The sequence below is a fragment of the Python bivittatus genome, unplaced genomic scaffold, assembly GCF_059951505.1.
Source record: "Python bivittatus isolate LINGU-HERP-01145 unplaced genomic scaffold, Pbiv_v1 ctg000340_np1212, whole genome shotgun sequence".
Classification (NCBI taxonomy): Eukaryota; Metazoa; Chordata; class Lepidosauria; order Squamata; family Pythonidae; genus Python; species Python bivittatus.
Window position 1 is genome coordinate 22,787,296 of NW_028277056.1, and position 21,185 is coordinate 22,808,480.

At 37.4% G+C, this 21,185-nt stretch overlaps 1 protein-coding gene across 1 annotated transcript in view; it reads right to left on the minus strand.

Moving 5' to 3' along the window:
* The window catches only part of SLC7A1 (solute carrier family 7 member 1), a 49,903-nt gene that overhangs the window by 24,204 nt on the left and 4,514 nt on the right, over window positions 1–21,185 (minus strand). Inside the window, exon 2 of the mRNA XM_007432309.4 lies at window positions 2,027–2,410. Within this exon, the coding sequence (XP_007432371.1) occupies window positions 2,027–2,396 (370 nt within the window). The 5' untranslated portion in view covers window positions 2,397–2,410. The remainder of the gene's footprint in view (window positions 1–2,026; window positions 2,411–21,185) is intronic.

Genomic DNA, 21,185 nt, shown 5'->3' on the forward strand with positions numbered 1-21,185 from the left:
AATCAGAATGAAAGCAAGGTATTTCCTGATTTAAGGAAGAAAACAGCTTGGTCTGACAAGTTCAATCGCACTTTGAATGAAGGCAAGGGAGGTAACTTACAGGCCACGTCTAGGGTGGCTAATGGTAACTGGTGATTATGGGAGCTTAAGTCCAGTCTACATCTGAAGGGTACAAGACTGGAAAGGGAGCTCCTTGAGTACTTCTAGAATGCAAAAGCCATCTTCTCTAACTTGATACCCTTTGAAGGCATTGGACTTCAACTGGACTTCTCCATAATTGATTTTATACCTTAATCAGCTGCCTAACAGAGTGAAAATTCTGCTAGAAAGCAACATAAAATGACTCACAGGGTCCATGTTCTGATCAACAAGATCAGGGAATGTAAAATCTATAAATGCATACAAAGCAAGGAAATTCTTTATGTGAACACCAAGTAGTTGTAAATAAATACAGAGCTTTTGAAGTTCAACCTACATTCCCCTCCAAACCCTTCCTATTCAACCACTCCCACTTATTTTGGAACAAATTCTATCTTTAAACAAATTCATGCTGTGCTTCTCCCAACTATTTTCTTTTATCACAGAAAAACATGAACCTCTATTTCTTTACCGTTCTACTAAAAAAAACAGAATTAAATACTTGTTACAGGAACTGCCTGTTGAAAAATTATTCGACAAAATGTGGATTCTATCAAAGATAAATATTGTTCAGCTACATGTCATTAACAGCCAAGAAAAAATTGTTTTAAGCAGATTTTCAACCACGGTTGCTAAAATGATGCATGTAATATTAATATGTTTCATTTTTTAAAAAAAGTTCTAAACTAATAAAAACTAATAAATATACATTTCCTTGAGGACACAATTTTTTATAAGAAAAACTGATTTACTAACATTCAACAAAACATTTCTGAATATATTTATCTTTCATGCTTTATACATGAAAGAGCTTTCAAACATGGCATCTCCTATTCATTTTCATGAACTTAATTAATTATACATTTTATTAACTCTTCACCAATTCTTGCAAGATATCATGATGTAACTCTATGATCTGGCTGAAACAATCACCTCTTATCTCATTATTCAAGAAATGCATGTGCCTTTTGCTTGAATATGTATCATTTCTGCTCAAGCCATGATTAAATTGTCTTCCAATTCAGAGCTCAAGAAACTTTTATTTGCCCCAAACTTTAATCACTGGCTCAGACACAGGCATGAAATAAAGTTAAAAATTTTAAAAATCTTTTAAGAGCTCACACAAGACTGCCAATAATCTCATGGAATTTCAGTAATTACAAGACCAGGGGCCCTCTCAGGGCCAGATAGGGACTATGTTTCCACCTGTAATCTAATTAATTAGAGTTTGCCATTTCATACATATAAAGAAACTAGCGTTACCAGAAGCCACACAATGGTTTAGTTGTTCCAAGCCTGATAGATATAACATCTATTGCTAAAATGAAAAGCTACTATAAGTAATCTGAGATTCTGTGTTCAATCATAATTTGTTAAAAAAAAGAAGAGTATAGGGCTGCACATTCTGTATGGTCTATGATTTCAAAATCTATACCTAAATCATGTTTCTTCTCTTTTTTGATAAATTATTTCTGTAACTGGCAAAAGAGAGAAACATCCAAAATAAATTTGGAATGTTCTCCTACAATCAGTCTTGTAGGAAGGCCCAGTTTTGCTTTCCAACAAGACCTGCACTACGAGTAAGGCTTTTATCATATTTGTCCCAAGGCTATAGAGCCACCCCCCTCCATTCATTTTAGTTACATCATTGTAACTAAATCATTGTAAGCCACTTTCAGAGGCTGAAACTTTAAAAGAACCATTCCTTTTAAAGTGCAGCTCTTGTTAGCCAGTCTACCCTACCCAAACTTGTGCCTTTGTGATGATAATATCGAGATGTTCTGAAGTTTAAAAGGAAGTTGTTACTATGAACAGAGCAGAATGCAATATTTCACCAATCTAACCCTGTTCTTGATTAAATCGACCAATGATACACAGGAATACCCACCAATGACATAAGAAAGAATTAGGTTCCAGCCAGTAATGAATGCCCAGAGCTCACCAACAGTCACATAACTATACAGATACGCTGATCCAGTCCTTGGAACTCTAGCACCAAATTCTCCATAGCAAAGTCCAGCCAGCACAGAAGCCAGAGCTGCAATCAGAAAGGAAATGACAATGGCAGGTCCTGCGCTTTCTTGTGCCACTGCTCCAGCAAGAACATAAACCCCTGCCCCAAGGGTGCTGCCTACTCCAAGGGCAACCAAGTCAAATGTGTTGAGGCACCGTGAGAGCCGGCTATCTTCTCTTGTACAGTCTACCACTTTCCGACGAAACAACTGCTGTCCAAAATGGACAAGTTTCTGGCAAGACATCTTCTTGACTGAACCTGTAAAATAAGAGAATATATCTGAGTCAGTATCGTTGGACAGGCAAAGCTAAGCTATTTCTAAAAATAGCTCTGTTCCATGGTAGCAACTCCCCTAATTTAGTGCCCTCCAAACCTGTTGGACAGTGGACAAGCTTTATGTTAAGGGATAAAAAAATAGTTGATTATTTGCTGACACAGATCCCAAATTTAAGTGTGCAACCCTATGAATTCCTACTTAGAACCCAGTTCACTTGAGTTGAGCTGATTTATTCCCAATTAAGAGTTCATGATGGCAGCCTATTTTACAAAGTAAAAAATGGAGAGGAAAGAGAGACTGAAACATTTCATTTCCTCATTTCTCAAGCATTATAAATATGAAGCAATATGTTATATATTTATTTTCCAGAATATCTCTGTCACTAGTAATGTTTTACTTTCCATTACACAGAGCAGCTATTTTTTTGCCAAGCAGTTGCCGGCCTGACTTCTGAGCATTTAACCAACAACATAATGCATCTGATTCTTTTGATTTTTAGTCTCTTGTCTTCAAGTAAATGGTCCTGATTAGGGGCAAACAATATGTGATGTTCTATTTTTTAAAAAATACACACATATACAGTACTGTGCAAAAGTTTTAGGCAGGTGTGAAGAAATGCTGTAAAGTAAGAATGCTTTCAAAAATATATATTGTAATTGTTTACATTTATCAATTTACAAAATGCAAAGTGAGTGAACAGAAGAGAAATCCAAACTTAACATTTGGTGTGACCACCCTTTGACTTCAAAACAGCATCAACTCTTCTAGGCATGCTTGCACACAGTTTTTGAAGGAACTCAGCAGGTAGGTTATTCCAAACATCTTGGAGAACTAACCACAGATCTCCTGTGGATGTAGGCTGCCTCAAATCCTTCTGTCTCTTCATGTAATCCCAGACAGACTCAATGATGTTGAGATCAGGGCTCTGTGGGGGCCAAACCATCACTTCCAGGACTCCTTGTTCTTCTTTACACTTAAGATAGTTCTTAATGACATTGGCTGTATGTTTGGGGTCACTGGCCTGCTGCAGAATAAATTTGGGGCTAATCATACACCTCCCTGATGCTATGGCATGATGGATAAGTATCTGCCTGTCAGTACTTTGTCAGTATTGAGGACACCATTGATCCTGACCAAATTCCAACTCCATTTGCAGAAATGCAGCCCCAAACTTGCAAGGAACCTCCACCATGCTTCACTGTTGCCTAAAGACACCCATTCTTGTACCGTTCTCCAGCCCTTTGGCAAACAAACTGCCTCCTGCTACAGCCAAATCTTTCAAATTTTGACTTATCAGTCCAGAGCACCTGCTGCCATTTTTCTGCACCCCAGTTCCTATGTTTTCGTGCATAGTTGAGTCACTTAGCCTTGTTTCCAGGTCAGAAGTATGGCTTTTTGGCCACAATTCTTCCATGAAGACCACTTCTGGCCAGACTTCTCCGGACAGTAGATGGGTGTACCTGGGTCCCACTGGTTTCCATCAGTTCTGTGCTGATGGCACTGCTGGACATCTTCCCATGTCAAAGGGAAGTAAGCATAATGCATCTTTCATCTGCTGCATTAAGTTTCCTTGGCCGACCACTGCATCTACAGTCCTCAATGTTGCCCATTTCTTTGTGCTTCTTCAAAAAAGCTTGAACAGCACATCTTGAAACCCCAGTCTGCTTTGAAATGTTTGCCTGGGAGAGACCTTGCTGATGCAGTATAACTACCTATGTCTTGTTGCTGTGCTCAGTCTTGCCATGTTGTATGACCTGTGACATGAAACTGTCTTCCACAACCTCACCTCCATAGCAGAGTGTGGCTGTTCCTCACCCAGTTTTAAGCCTCCTACACAGCTGTTTCTGTTTCAGTTAATGACTGTGTTTCAACCTACATATGAAATTGATGATCATTAGCACCTGCTTGGTATAATTGGTTAATCATACACCTGACTCTAATGCTACAAGATCCCTGACTTTGTGCAAGTGTACAAGTGTAAGAATTGATGCTGGTTTGAAGCCAAAGGGTAGTCATACCAAATATTGATTTGATTTAGATTTCTCTTCTGTTCACTCACTTTGGATTCTGTAAATTGATAAACATAAACAATTACAATATATATTTTTGAAAGCATTATTTTACAGCATTTTTTCACACCTGCCTAAAATTTTTGCACAGTACTGTAAATCAGTCAAAAGAATTCTGGAAGACTGAGTGGGAAGAACAAGCGGGAATATTACCTTGATGCAGTCAGACTGTCGTGTACATATTATATCTGATTTTACTGCACAATTCAGAATATTCACATCCTATGCTTCCTTGCTTTCAGAAAGCAACTGTTAACACTATTAATATGGTGTTTCAATGATCTACATAGCCTTTTGATCCTCAAGCTGAACAAAAAGGTGCTTAATATGGAAGTATGTGTGTAATTAATAATTCAGTATTTCTTCCAGTAGCCTTTAAAAAATAGACATAAATAGTTGGAAACGATGAGACTAGACTTTCAATTTTGAGCCTTAGTACTTCCTTTAGAAAGGGGTTCCCAACCTGGAGTGCCCGCACTCCCAGGGGGTGCAAGATGGAATTTCAGGGGGTGCAACTATTTTATGCACTGAATTAAGCGCTTATTTTTTAAATTTCAATTTATTCACCCACATTAGAATTTAGACTTCTTCATCTTCCAATATTACTTTGTAGGGCGTGCGAACATTAATCAAACATTTCATAGGGGTGTGGGGCATAGAAAAGGTTGGGAACCACTGCTTTAGGAAGTACAATTTGTGGATTATGAGTTGAAACAGCTCAATATTGCTGCATCTGGAGCAATAAAAACAAACAGCAACCTTTCAGCTTTTATTCTAGCAACAGCAGACAAAGGAAAAGGGGGAAATTTGTCCTTCTGCAAAGGCCAATGTTTGTATGATAAGGATTCCACAGTTCATAAAAAAGGAAGACTACTTCCCTTCTTCTTAGTGAGTTTCCCAAATTCTCAGAATTTTAAGAAGGAAGTAGGTGAGGAAAAGCAGAATCCTTTGAAGTTTTTCTAAGAAATGGGTTCCTTTGAAATGCTTCTTATTTAAATAAGCTGTTCCTATGTTAGGAATACTCACATATTCAAACCACAAATAGTGGAGCAGCTTCCTTCATTATTCAAAACATACATTGCATGACAATTAATAAAATCCCCAAAGCACTTCCTGTTGGCTCCTTCACTTCCTCCCAATATCAGGGCTCAGCCTGGTTTGCCAGGCCGTAGACTAGCAGCAGGGTTTTTTTCCGCCCAATACATCTCTGCAACTCCTAGAGCCACTGAAGATAATACCATTAGAACTGGGCAGCATTAATTTTACACCCAGAATAGGTGGGATAAACCTCTGGGTAAAACAACTGTTCCACTCAATGAATCACTGTATCATCACTGTGGCTCTTACAGCATTTGGAGATGGAAATAATTATTGAAAGTATGGTCCTTAGCCAAATATCTTATAGAATCAGAATGTAATTCCAAATTTTAAAAAGAGAGGGGGTAGATTCAGGAAATTATAGGCCAGTTGGTTTCATATAGACCAATATGAGTAAAATGGAGGGAAGAAAATTAGAAAACAGTATGTGTATGTATGTATGTATGTATGTATGTATGTATGTATGTAAACAAGCATGGAAACAAAGGTGATTTGGTAGATGTTAGTACTTTAATGTCTCCAACAAAACTCCAGGGCAAACTTAGAAGCCATGTCATAAAGGGACAAGTGATTTCATGGATATGTGATCATTAAAGAACAGGAAGCAGAGATTAGGAATAAATACACAGTTTTCACAAAGGAGGGTTGTATAAGGGGGGTACATGGATCAGTCTTTTAAGATCATTTATAAACAACCTGGAAATAAGAGATGAGCAATGACGTGGCAAGTTTGCTGATAATTCCAAATTGCTCAAGTTGATAAGATCAAAAAGGGATTGTGGACAGATCCAAAAACGTATTTATAAATGGGTGAATAGACCATAAAATAGCAAAGGCAGTTCAGTGTAAGCTTTGGCTTGAAATGCAAGCTCGTGTATTCATTAGCAGAGCTGGAGTTACTGATCAGGAAAGCAGTGCTGGGAGCCTAATGAAAATATATCTATAAAAATGTCAGCCTAGTGTGCAGTTGCTATGGGGAAAAAAAAGGAACATCTATGCTGGGAATTATCTGGAAGAAAATAGAAGTAAAACTGATGAAAGTAAAACTGCAATACAAGTGTGCATGGAATAATTTACATAGTTGTTATTACAGAAATAAGTAGAAAACTACCAAAATGATTAGGGGATATATTCCCTTATAAGGAAATGATTACAGGTAAATTTGAATAGAATTGCAACATCAGGAACCATCTACAAATAAACCAGAATCAAAGCTGTATATTATTTTGCAGTTTAAGGTTATTTTTTATCGTCCTTGCTGTTTTTACATAGATGGTTAAAACATTTACTATCAGCATGATGCATAAACACTGTAACAGGAGTTAGATCTCTATCCCGTATGTTATTGGTTTAAAGTCATCTAAATATTAATTCCCTGTAGACCACAGACAGAGATCCTACTTTCAATGTTTCCATTCTCAGATCTTCTGAAGTACATCCACAGCCATTCAAGGCTTTCCAGAATGTAACGCTGTTTTCATATCTTACACCTGTGGCAACTTTTGTTTCCCTTTCTCTAGCCAGGCTTCTCCTCCTGCCTACCCACTGCTTCCTCACAAGAAGCTTTCAGTTTTGAGATAGCTCTAATCTTATTTTCCTCCAAGCTCTCTTACTACTGCAGAACATGCAACAAACCACTCATATTGCATCATTGCTTAAACGTAGCAGCTTCCTTCTGCAACACTATCAGACACAATGCTGTACTGTGTGTTTTCAAAGATGTTGCATTTTAATAGCATTCCTGTAAGCAATAGTATCAGAACTCAACAGTTTGCTGATCAAACCCATTACTATGGTAACATCACCCACAGACACATCTACCTTTCATCCACAGTTACTTAATAAATGCAAGCAAGGCTTATCTTCTGCAGTTGTTAAGCACACTGGTACCACCCATTTTAACAGAAGTTCAACAGTATGCTTTTTTCTTGCCTGCTAAGAAAAATGACATGCATCTTGCGCTGCACCTGATCAAAATTATAATTAAAAAATCAAAACAAGGGGCAAGGAAGAAAAACTTTCCACAAAAGGTTGCGTAATAATATTTCCATGTACGTTAAGAAGCACATTTATATTCCATTTTGAAAAAAGTTGTATGCACAGTATTTACAAACTTAAAATAAAACAAGGGAGTAGAACCTTTGAAAAGATTGAAAGGTTGGACATTATCACCTATACTCTTTAAATAAATAAAAATATGTTTTCCAATAAAGATCAAAGATTTTTAAAAGCTGGTCTTTGAAAGGATTAGTATCCTTAGCCAAAAACAAACAAAAAATGAAGATTAATTCCCATATGGGTAAAAAGTTCATTGAAAGCTTTCATTAGTGCAGAATTAATATATGTTCATCTGTGAGTTAGTTAATCCAAATGAAGTGGAACTGCTATAAATGCTATAAATCTGCTATTGCACTCTGTGTATTTTGTACTTCAGGGCAATTTTACAAATGGCAAACTAAATAAGGTTATAAGAATATAAGACTAAGCCAAAAACCATTGGAAGAGCCATGCTATGGGATATATGTACCAAATCAGTGGCAAAAAAAAAAAGGACCAACTATTGGATAACACTATTGCCACCCGAAGATGTCAATGTTCTGCTGACAGTTGTTTTCTGGAGTACGGATGGCTGTCATTTAACTTAGTGCACATATAGTATAGAGCTACAACCAACCTCAGGTTTCAAAATCATTTAAAATTATACATATTTTCAAGCACCTATGACTGTTTATGAGTGAAAATGTATTCTTTGAAAATGGTTTTAGAGAAAACTATATAGTGAAAACTATCATCATGATTCATACTGTGATGTAAAAATGTTAAAATTCACTGGTCTGGGAATGGTACATTCCAAAGAACTCCAGAAAGTTTTATTCCCCTTGAACTTTGCTTAACCTCCTACCAGATCATGCCAATCTGAGGTACAGGTGGTCTTCGCTTAACAACCACTCATTCAGTGACCATTCAAACTTACAACAGCACTGAACAAATGGTAGTTATGACTGGACCTCATACTTACAGTTGTCACAATGTCCTTGCGGTCATGTGATTGCAATTTGCAACCTTTCCTATTGGCTTCCCGCAAGCAAAGTTAATTGGGAAGCTGGCAGGGAGTCAGAAGTCATGATCACTTGAGGTCCTCACTTAATGACCTGCATGGTCCTCGCTTAATGACAGAAACTGGGACTGCTGGAACTGGTGTAGCTAAGCGGCGGTCACATGGCTTTTCAACTTACGACCGCATCACTTAACGATGGAGTTTCTGCTCCCAATTAGCATCATTAAAAGGATTACCTGTAGTTCAGTGGTTTCCACAACTGTCCCCCAAATAGGCCTATTTTATCTGTTTTCAGTTTGTAAGATTTACTCCCCAAACCACTGAAACATCTCTGGAAAGTACAGTGTGGTCTGCAGAGAAAAAGAGTGTTCCAGAGTTCTTCAGAATGCTGCATTCATGGGTCTAAAAATTATGTCCATCACTATTTTGATGTTATACAATGAAATTTGCATGACTAAAATATTGTTGTAAAGATTCTGCTTTAAAATATTTGCAAACTATTTCTCTGTTAAAAGGAGACCAGCATAAGAACCTTCATCATTCTGTTCTGTTTTGTTCATTACGAACAGTTAAATTCATTGACGTTGTAACATCTTCGCTTTTACATCTTCTAATAAATATGTCTCTCCTTTTGTATGCTAAATTTTCCAACATTTAAATATTAATTCTGGTCTTATTATTTTCAACAAAATAATCATGAAAAAGCTCTCCAACAATTCATAAACTAATCCTCTCAATTGCCTTTGCTGTATCTGCACTGCTACTCTTCAAAAACTGTACGAGATATTTCAGGTGAATGACGCATCCTACCAGCACTCTGACCAAAACAATCAAGCACGGTTTCCACATGCCAACAATAGCAAGAATGAGTAGGAATTCATTAAGAACAGAGGGGTGCATGCTTCACAAAACAAATTTGGCTAGCACAACCAGCACTGACCAAACACAATTCTATGCCATGTCATAAATGTCATTTCCTGGAGATGGGAATATATGATGGAAAGTAAGCTTACTTTGGAGTGAACATTCTCAGTTCTTTGTTCATTTCAAACTATTTTAGGTGGATCATTCCACGGAGTTAGGTTTTTCAACGCTTCAATATGCTGTTCCTCATATTAATGTGATCATTGTCTCTAATGTACATAATTCTACATTTTGAATATAAATTTTGTGGGGGGTTTTCCTACTCTATATTCTGAGACAGGGTATGAATACAAAGGAATATAGTCTGAGACCACTAAAACTCTCAGTGACTTAAAAGGAGCAAAAATGTTATAGTAAAAACCCCAAACACGAGACTTCTGGGGAAGGAATGGCTCAGCGGGGCCAACAACCGTGGTGGAATGAAGAGTTGATGAATGGACCAAATCTTTGTGATTTCTCTCCAGACAAGGAGATAACTGGGATCACCCAAAAGTGCTCCAAATAGCTGCTCCTCATGGAGACTGCAAAACAGCAGTCTCTGGCAGGTTTACAGCTCTGGGAGACAGCAAAACACCATCATGGCCCAAAGCACAGTACAGCACCTTCAAAAAGGACACTGGGTTCACATATTTCCTATCTTAATCACTTATGGAAATTGCTTGTTAACTGTTTTTCAGATATTAAGAACCTTCATAAGGACATGTTTTACTGCACTGGGGGAGTTTCCCTCAATCCTCAGCAAAATAAGTTTTATACAAGTTTAAAGACTTAAAAAAAAATTTTTTTTGAATAAACAGCAAAAAGGTGATTAGAACATTGATTTTAGAAAGTTACAAATGGACTAAGAGTCTAGATGGATTTGAAATAAGATTTTGAAACTGATTATAAGAATCCTTCCCATGGGAAAATACTGTTGTTTTGAATACTAAAAAAAATTATGACAAGATGGGATTTTGAAGGTTGGACACTAAAGGGAACTAGAAGGAATTAAAGATATATACAATTAAAGGAAAAGAACACTTAGATTTGACTTACTAATACAGAATAGAGCAAAATACTTTAACATTGGATGTATTGAAGGATATTTGTGAACAGCGGACTCATTATAGACAGACCGCGTTTGGAAGATGATATGGAAGAGGAGCAAGTTTTACCAGATAGGATTGAGACTGATTTGAAAGTGGATTTAAAAATGATAGGCTATGAGAATGATGTGGAAGGAGATGTTACACTGGATATACAAATGAAACTAGCTGATGTCTTACCAAACCAAACCAGTGATCTGGACAACTTTATTATATTGGATTTACAAAAGAGATTTGTTAAAGTTTTAAAGAATTTTGTGGAAAGCGGCAAAGAAAAAAGGAGAAGAAATCAAGTTCTAGGACATTATTTGAGAGGATTAAGAATCAAGATTGTTAAAAGTAAAGGGAAGGAATATAAAAAGATCAAGACTGTTAAAAGCAAAAGGAAGGAATATAGTTGGTTTATTTGATCATGGTTAAAATAGATATGTTATTTCTGGTAACCCTTAATGGACATTTGCTGACCAGAACTGAACGATGAGGCTTTAAAGATTTGTTTATAGATAAGAGATGAGATATAGGAAGAAGAGATTTGTTGTATTTTAAGAGAAGGTGATATGTTACTAAAATTGTTTATACTTGTTATGAAGGGAGAAATAATTTTATTTTTTTCTTTCTTTTCTGCACTATTTTTTCTTATTCTTTTTTTAGTTTGCATTAGTTCTTACCTTTTTAATTGTAATGTTTAATAAAATTACTGTTAAAAAAAAAGAAACCCCAAACAAGAGCCCAGAGAGCAAACTGACTTAATAACTCCTGTGTGATCCTATCCTCATCCGTGGTCTTTCAGCGGACACTTTCTCAACAAAAAATACTTTTAATAAGATCCCCGCCACATTCAGTATCCAGAGCAGTGTACTTCAGTAAATAAGCCAAAACTGCACAGCTGAATAAGGTTTTTGTCTCTAAAACAGAGACGGTTTCACTATCTGTGTGGACTGCCTTTTAAAAAACAGGGCAGTAAGGCACAATTTGTGGGGTTGCATTAAAAAAATCTGTAGTAGTAGAAAGAATCTCAAATGGAATGGAATTTTTCAGATTTTTTAGCAACAAAGCTTCCTGTACAATCTTGGGACAGTAAATATATATGTTTCTCGGTATACTTACTTGCTAGAGAAAAATGAGCTCAATCAATGCATCTCCCACACCTGTTATAATTTTTGTAAAAGACACTCATGCCAAGAAAGTCCATAAGAAGCTTCATACTGTAAAGTCGACAATGCAAAAACCAAACAATCCAGGAGAGAAAGTTATAGCATGAATTATATGTAAATAGCAGTTCCTATGCAACATGAATTACTGCAAGATAACTTGGAAAGTGGGACAGAAATATTAGCTGAAGATCTTGTCAGTTAAAGGAAGATATTCAACAGAAGGCAACAAATTTTGGTTGGTCCAAAAAAAAAAAAAAAAAAAAAGGCTACCAGGACCCCACCCCTCTCTCTCTCAGGGGGGAAAAAAAAGGCAGAGATTTAGTACTTAAATCTGCAGCGTATCTTCAATGTGCAGGGACATTCCAGCTCTCTGTTCAGCTTTAAGGTCAGAGCACATGGGGTGGGGTGGGGTGAGGAATTGTTTCTATTCCTTCTATCATCTGCACAGAAGTTCTCAGAAAATGCATGTAATTGTTGATGTTAAATCCAGCCTTCCTAGCAGCTCCAAAATGAAGCAACCTGGGACTTGAAGCATATCAAGCTCAAAATGTCATTTCTGATTTTACAGAATATGGCTAAGATTTGGATCCACAGCTTGAAAGAAATTCAGATGCCTCAATTTTCCTGTCTAAGCTGTGATGGATTTTCTCACTTAATTAGTCATGACCCATGTATTGTAACAATCTAGTGTAATATGAAAATACAAAACTAGTGCAGCAACCTGAAAATATGAAACAGCTTCTCTTCAAATACAGTATTTTATTTTGATAACTAAAAATTGTGGTTCCTTTTCTTTATCCTTTTAATTTTTCATCCAATTTTTGCCACTTAGGTAGCAAGAGATACAGCAATTTGCAGCTCTCCTCAACTCCAAGTATTTGATTATATTCACACTTTTGTTTAAACTTCAGTTTAGTGAACTTTTTCGGTGGGAAGGCATATCCGTTAAATCCAAATCAACCTAATTACATCATTTGTGTCAATTTACTTCATTTGTATAATCAAAGCCAATGTTGTGAGTCGCCCGGAGTTGCTTAAGATGGGCGGCCATATAAATCTTTTAAATAAATAAATAAAATTGTGTCTATTTCCTCTGAAGTCCGCTGAATGGAGGTCTGGATAACCAGGGTATTTCTGATTAAAACTCAAGAATTTATAATGTTGAAGCTACAATCTTACACACACATACTTGGGAATAAACAGATTAAGTTTTAGGAATAGGAACACAAGATTGCTCTATTTGCTATTGCTCTACATTTAAAAAAGTATAATTCATTCAATCACTTTTTTTCCTAGGATAATGAAACTGTGAAAAAAATGTGATCATTTAGTATCTTTTTGTAATAGTGTATTGATGTATATGAGCACATTTATGGGAAAATCTTTAAATGTTAAAGATGTTAAGGCAATGTTGAACTATATAGCAAAGCTTTGGAATTTGACTGTTTATCAGGAATTATAGTTGTATTAAGCATGGAGGGTGGGTAAAAGAATTATACTGAGAAATTATTCCAGATGTCAGGGAATGGTTGTTGGAAATGTGCGATTTATCTGTTTTGGAAAAGGTATATTTTCTACTAATCAAAGGATGCAGCAATATGTGTTACTATGACAGAGATTTTATGATATCTTACAATAATATTTTGTACTATTCATATTATTGTAGTGAGTTCATTAGTAAACCAATGACTACTGATAAGTATAAAATGTGGCACATTTGTTTTCTTTTCTTCTTTCTTTTCTTAGTTTGTATTATTTTTTTAAGATTAAAGTTTGTCTTGTTAATTGTGTATGCGTAAACTAATTAAATAATTTTTTAAAAAATAAAAAGTAAAAAAAAATAAATATTAGAATTCCCACCCCTTTTTTTCTGTGTTAAGATACATAGTTCTCAGAGTTTCTCTCCTTTTCTGAATGGCTACAGGTAGTCTTCACTTAACAACAGTAATTGGGGGCAGAATTTCCATTGCTAAACAATGCAGTTGTAAAGCACAATGTCATGTGACCACACTGCTTAGAACTGCAGTTCTGGCATTTCCAATTGCTGTTGTTACATGAATCCCATGCCACTGTTAAGCATGACATTGTGGTCGCCATCTGCGGCCTCCTGCCAGCTTCCCCATTGACTTTGATTGTTGGAAACCAGCAGGAAAGGTCGCAAATGGCGATCATGTGACCATGGGATGCTGCAACATCGTAACTGCAAGTTGGGCAGCCAAGGACCAGTCGTAAGTACCACTTGCACAGCGCCATCATAAGTTCAAATGGTGGCTGAAGAGTGGCCATTAAGCAAGGACCACCTGGTACAAGCATTCTGTTCCAAAGACCTAGCTTACAACGGGGTTTCAATTTCACCCCCAGGCTTTCTGGTTCTGCACTGTTTTTCCCAGATGTTCCCAGCAGCTCAGCAACTCTTGAGTTGAGGAAGCAGCTTGTTTTAGTGTTCAGCTGGGGAGTTCCCCTCAATCCACAGTTATAAAAAAGGCTAAAGACTCATTACATTTGCAAGATAACAATAGTACATCAGCCGCAATCTAGATTGTGGAATGCAAGGATCACTGACTACATGGAAATACAAAATAACTTAGAGTTGGGGCTAATAGTGCAGCAGCCTTCTCCACCTGGTGTCCCAACCAGATTAGCAAAAGAATGACTCCAAAAAAGAGTAGCGCTAAAATTCTTCCCATTACTCCAATCTGCCCCCCCATGCTTTCCATCTGAGAATTTAATGCATGCGACAAAAACCTCACTCCTGGTCACGGCTTTTACTTCCCCTCCATGCCCCTGAATAGTTCCCACTCCCCCTGGAAATGGATGGCTGGGAATAATGAGAATTAAAATCCAATCCCTCTAGAGAGCATGAGATTACAGAAGGCTCAACACAGAAAAGCAGTATGTTAGGAATAGAGGCTAATAGAACCCTTTTCTGCAGCAAAATGTTCCATGCGGAAGGAAGGGAGTCAGCATTAATCATCAGCACTGCCACCATTCCAAAAGGTGTAGTCCAGCACATTTAGTGGGCATCTGAATTCAGAATTTTAGCAGAGGGTTGAGCAGCATGAAATACCAGGTCACGCTATAAAGTAATCACGGAAACTGAAATTCATCAGAAGCTCTTTGCAAGGTAATTTGCAGTAAACAATACCCTAATCAAGGAACTACCGGGGGAGGGGAATAAAACAAAACAAAACCCACACCCCCACCAACACTGGCAGGGCATGCCACAGTATATAAACAGAGAGCAAACCCCATTCCATTCTAGCACTGAAGATGTTACCTAGCCGAAAAGTTTGCAAGAAAACAACCAAGCTCAGAGAACCCCAAGGACTCCACAAGATAAGTGGCAGAGTTCTACTGAACAATGCAATTTCAAGGAGAGGGAAGGGGTATGCTTAGCATAAGGAGGAAGAGTTTAGCCTGGTTTGTAATCTTCTGATTACTGGAAGAATAACTCTAGCTAAAAATCCTCTAGAAATGAAACATAATACAAGGGAGATTTTACAAAGGAGTTTAAAAACTTACCTTGAAAGCTTTGGGCAAGTCACAAAAACACTCTCGTCAAGACAAATACATTTACACTCAACTCACAGACCAACCAAAAGGGGGGGGGGGGTTGGTGCCTTCGAGTCAGTTTTTGACTCCTGGCGACTGCCTGGACAAGTCCCTGCAGTTTTCTTGGCAAGTATTTTCAGAGATGGTTTGCCATTGCCTCCTAGGGCTGAGAGAAAGTGACTGGTCAAAAGTCACACAGTTGACTTTGGTGGGACTAGAACTTAGTCTCCCAGTTTGTAGCCTTATCCCTTAACTACTATCCGAACCTGGCCTTCTACCAAAAGAAGTATTGCATGTTAAAATATTTTCTGTAAAAAGAGAGTTCAATCATCTTCCTACCAACCTTGCCATGGCAAGAGAAGAACAAGGCTTGGACAAGCAAGAGGACTTTGAGGCTTCCTCTGGACCTGCAGCTTACCTTTGCTTCCAAAGGATGCTTTGAGCTCCCATTGAATTGAGGGCCAAAGACTCTGCCTCTGCTTTTTAGTTACCTACTTGTGAAGGAACACTGGGCACAGAACAAGAGATTCTGTGAAACAGACTAGGGTGACAAAGAAATGCTCTAATACATAATGCCTTGAGGGACACTCTTGAGAAAAAAGTGTAGAGGCAAAACAAACCTTCTTCCCACACTCCCCTCCCTCAACTCTGAACTCTTGTGCCTACCCTCACAATTTCAAGCTTATATCTGAGGAGATGAACAGAGAATTTCCCTCATGCCCACATTTGTGACAAAGGATACATACCCTTATTGGAAAAGGACCCGGTGATAAACCTGATGACATCTATGTTAAAAAGCACAACTTCTTAACAACCACCTTGCAAAAACAGACATCCCCAGGACGATTATTATATCTGGTACACTTCACATACACAAATCAGAAGTTCTCTATTCATTTATTTCTTGTAAATTCTTAGCTTAGGTTTATAAAGTCCTTAAGGCCTGAAGAAACTTAAGCAAATCCTCAAGACAATCCAATATAATTTACCCACATGACCTACCAAACATCCACATTGTTTGGATAATCCAAAATTAAAATAAATTACTAATTATTATTACTACTAACAGTGACTGAGAACTATATGGACGCACATTCTAAACAATATATACTTGGGAGAACAAATTAGCTGGCTCAGTTAGGCTTGCACCCAAACCAGAAGGAATGGAGCAGAGTGAACAGAGGAAGAGTTGTCAGCCATCTGGCAGGATCCTGTTACACCAGCTGAAATCTCTTATTAACAGATGCCTAGGCATAGATGGCTATGGCTAGTGGGTGGACTCAACTTCCTAGGTTCCAAGTTATATTGATACATAAATAGTCTAAAGCAATAATATTACAGTGGCATCCTTGCTCATCAATTTGCTCATTGTAATCTTTCTTAAGCCTTATAATGCATGGCATGTCATATGTATCTTAAATCTATGAGATATAACCACAGGTTAGAACAATGTAGCATAGCTTAAAATACAATAAAACAAAGTAACAACCAAATAAAATATAGTCATAAAAAGAGTGTTAGATGCAAAGAGGTCAAAACATAATAAAGCCAGGGTTACAATTAAGAACTTAAATATGTATTTCTTAGTTTAAGTGACCACAAAGCAAAAGTACTGAGTACTAACATTTGGAAACACATCTGCAAGAAGATAATTCAGTCATTCAAGTCTGAGCCCTTGAATTCACCTACCATCAATAATTCGGCCCCAATCTCATCATAAAAGGGACAGTGGAGAACATATTGAATAATGTCCTCCCACTTAACTAACAGCACAAGGACAGAGACACTGTTCTGCAGGGCACTTACAAAATCTCCGTTCAAGATATGTTGAAGGCCTAGTGTGCAAGCAAGGGATGTAAAAGCCGTTCAAGTGGGGAGAGGGGGCAGAGGGACACTGGTAATATTAACCAGATACTGGAAATCATAGATTCATTGCATTATCTAAGTGAAATTGTTCTACACAAGTAATCCTCCCAAATGTACTTGAAATGTTACCAGTTTTGCTAAATGGTATGACCACTTCTGTTAAAAAGGTTAGAAATTTTGCAAACCATCCTATGGTGTAATGTACATGAATACTATTTTCACAGATCCCACACCAAAGGCTTTGGTAACAAGCAAGAGAAGCACATTTTCTGAGGATGATCCTTTTTTTTTTTTTTTTGCAATGGACTAATTCAGCTTTGTTTACGCTAAACGGCAGCAGTGCTTAGAGGATATTCCTGAGCCCCACCTGGAAATTCCAAATGCTGAAACTGGGATCTTCTGCATGAAAATGCTAAGAACACCCTAGTTTAGGAGGGACACCTAGTAAGTAAGTCCTTGAAACTTTAAATCTTTAAAACCTACTGTAAAATATAAACAACAATGCCTGAAAACACAACCATCCTTCTTGAGAAAACGGGGCTTCTTGTTTTTATCACAGTGGGACCTGGCTTCTTTATCAGGGAGATTAGTGGGGCTTAAGATACAAAAGAGTTGACAAACAGTGTTCTAGCATGTGACAACTTTCTTTTTTTTACTACACCCAACACCCAAAAACAGTCATTGTGAGGGACTCTTGTCTGCCAACCTTGAAGGTTATACATGAATATATTCTTCAGCAGCATGGACCCACCTAATCCTGCAACTTTTCAGAGTTGCTGTCTTCCTCAAACCACATGTTATCATGCTGCAACTGCAGACATATCTGAACAAGGTTCAGGAAGGAAGCAGTGCCAACACACCCAAACTCTCTGCTAAAAGATACTGAGTTTAGTAGCTAGCCAGAACTGAAGGCTATAAAGCCAAAAACATATTTTTCCTCCTACACACTGCCACAGCATGAACATACAGGTAGCCTCCAGGTTAAAAACACCCAGTTTACAGATGACCCATAATTAAGAACGGAGCCTACTATAGCAAAATTCAAGTTAAATACACAATGATTCAAGTTAAATACACAATAGTTTGCGTTCATTACACAATATTACTTATACACTATTATGCAATACTACTATTCCAGCTTACATACAAATTTGACTTAAGAACAGACCTTGGGAACAGAACTAGTTCTTAAATTGGGGACTACCTGCATACTCTAGAATACATACTACATGTTCTAAGAAAACCTATATTTGCTTTAAATGCATACACACTGCACTCTTCTCTACAGCTCAATCTGTTAACAAGAAGAAACTCTAAGAAAAAGACATCATTTTGCAAGTTGAATATGGCAAAAATATATCTCTCTAATCCAAATAGGTTAGGGAAAACTGTTCCCAGACTGGGAAAACAGAGAATTCTGGAGTACTGTGAAGTTACTGCAACCAGGACTAAAGACTTTTATTTATGACAGCCTTCCCAATTTGGGTGTCCTCCAAATATGCAAACCAACTCCCAGAATTCACAGCAATAACTCTGCTGGCTACAGACCTTTTGGAATTAAAAGTCCAAATATCAGACAAGCATCCAAGTTGGGAAAGACTGACTTTTAAGAACACAGGAAACTGTGCAGTCGTTCATCCAGTTCAAGAGTGTCTACCCCAATTGACAGCAGCTCTTTGTGGTTTTAGCCATTCCTGAAAATGACTAGGATCCAGTCTGAAACCTTTAGCATGCAGAAGAAAACTACAATGAAGTGTGGAATCTAAGAACAAATTTAATAATCTTTTAGTACAGCCATCTGCAATGAGAAGGAAAACCCATTAAACCATCCTTGAGAAGTGGCTGCCTAGCACTTTCACAAAAGCCTTCAGAGATAGAAAACCCACAACTTTCATTGGTAGATTGTTCCACTGGTATGCAGATCTTATCATCAGGAACTTTTTCCTTACATTCAACAGCAGCAAGGTAGCTGCAACTTGTACTTCTTTCTGGTCCTAGATTTGGTGGCAATAGCTCTTGACCATCTTTTATGTATCTGAGCACTAATACCATATCTTCCCTCAGCCTTCTTTTCTCCAGACTGAACTGTAATCTGTGCCATTTATAACCTCTGCAAGGCTCAATTACTTGTCATTATTACATCTTTGGAATTTACCCATCAGTCATTATTTCTGTTACTCCATTTTCCTGAGATAAAACTTTTCTTTGGCACAGCTAAACAAAAACAGCCTAAGCTGGCTTACTCCCTACTCAAAACAGTATAGCCTGAACAGAACTGTTGATGTTAGCACATCAACTGTTGAGGTTGAAAGCCATGGGGTGAAATGCAGAAAGCCTTAACTCCATCAAATGGCTAAGAGATAGAAAAGTGGAGCATCTCCCCCGAACCAGAACACTATCAGAGTTGCCACAATTCATGGGCATACACTATAAATCTTTCATATCTCTAGTGTTGGTATTTAGTCTAGCTACAAATCAATAATAATAATACTTTATTAATTTTCCTGTGTTGCTTCAAGAAACCAATTAGTCAATGTAAAAATGTTAAGTTACTACACCTCTCTAGATTTTAAAGCACTAACATCTCACCATCTCTACTATAATTGCTCCCTGAAATACATTACAGAATTCTCAGGAGTTCTGGAAGCTCCAAGTATATTTGGAAGGCACCAGGTTAGAAAAGACTGCCGACTACTGTTTCTCTCAGTAGCTACAACCACTGAAAGCTCAGAATAAAGTTTATCACTGCTTTATTGTCCAATAACACAGTATCAAAGTACATTACATGGTGTCTTTAAAAAAAAGAACATAAGCTTGACTGGTATAAAATTAGAGACTAAAATCTCTAAACAACAATATTTTGCTTGGTCTGCAGAACCCAACCATCAAGTGAAGTCTACTTACTAACTGGTATGGTTCTCATATGATACCTCCCTTGATGCTGATCAGGCTCCATGACTGACCTGTATTTCTTTCTAGATTTTTTTTTTTTTAATGGAAAGGTAGCATGCTTTAGATGCCATACAGATTCCTATTTGAAAGCTTATTTTTTAAAAGGCCAATGGCTGAAGCCCAGAGCTTTGTTTGTAAGTGTGCCCATCTGTCTAGAAAAAAAGGCAAAGGCAAACTGAATTGGTAGACAGCTTCAGGTAAGGAAGCAAGAGGGAGGAGGTGTGGGATCTGTTTTGATGTTTTGTGCTTGATCACATTATCCTTGCTAGCCATTTTGGGAGAATGCCCAGGACATGCTGCTAAACTTCCAAATCTGTTCAACGATTCAAAAACCTAGTAGGATTAAATAAAAGAGAATTACGATTTTCTTCCAGTGAACTACATTAAAGGAAATTGTGTGTTCTGTTAGTTAAATTAAAAGTTATCTCTATGGAACAACTAATAACTGCAAATACCTATCTGACAAATCATCATACCATTAGCTAACTTAAAAGGATATCTTCAAATTGGCATATATAAAACATTAGATGAAAGATATGGGTGAACCTTAAAGCTTCTTACAAAGACAGGCCGAAACACCAGTTTGACACCCATTTCTAATATGTTGTACTTTACATACCAGTACAGGTTAAAACTAGCACTTACAATGGGTGTGGAAATGGACTGGAAGCTTCTGCAGTTGATGAAGTACAGACCTGTTATGGTAGAAACTGCTCAGTCTAGTTGGTAATCTAAAGGACCTATTTTGAACCAAGCATACTGCAATACAATAGTCCAAACAGGATGTTACCAAAGAACGTCACAGCTGACGTCTGCACTGAAGCTCATAAAGGACATGAAGTTACTATATGGCCAGGATAGTACATGGCTTGGATCATTTTCTACACAGAACATAAGGACACAAAACTTAACTGCTGCTCCAAATGCAATTTAAAACAGGTTCACTAGATATAGGAGCATGAATCAGATAGATTACGATAGGTGAAAGGAAGGTATAC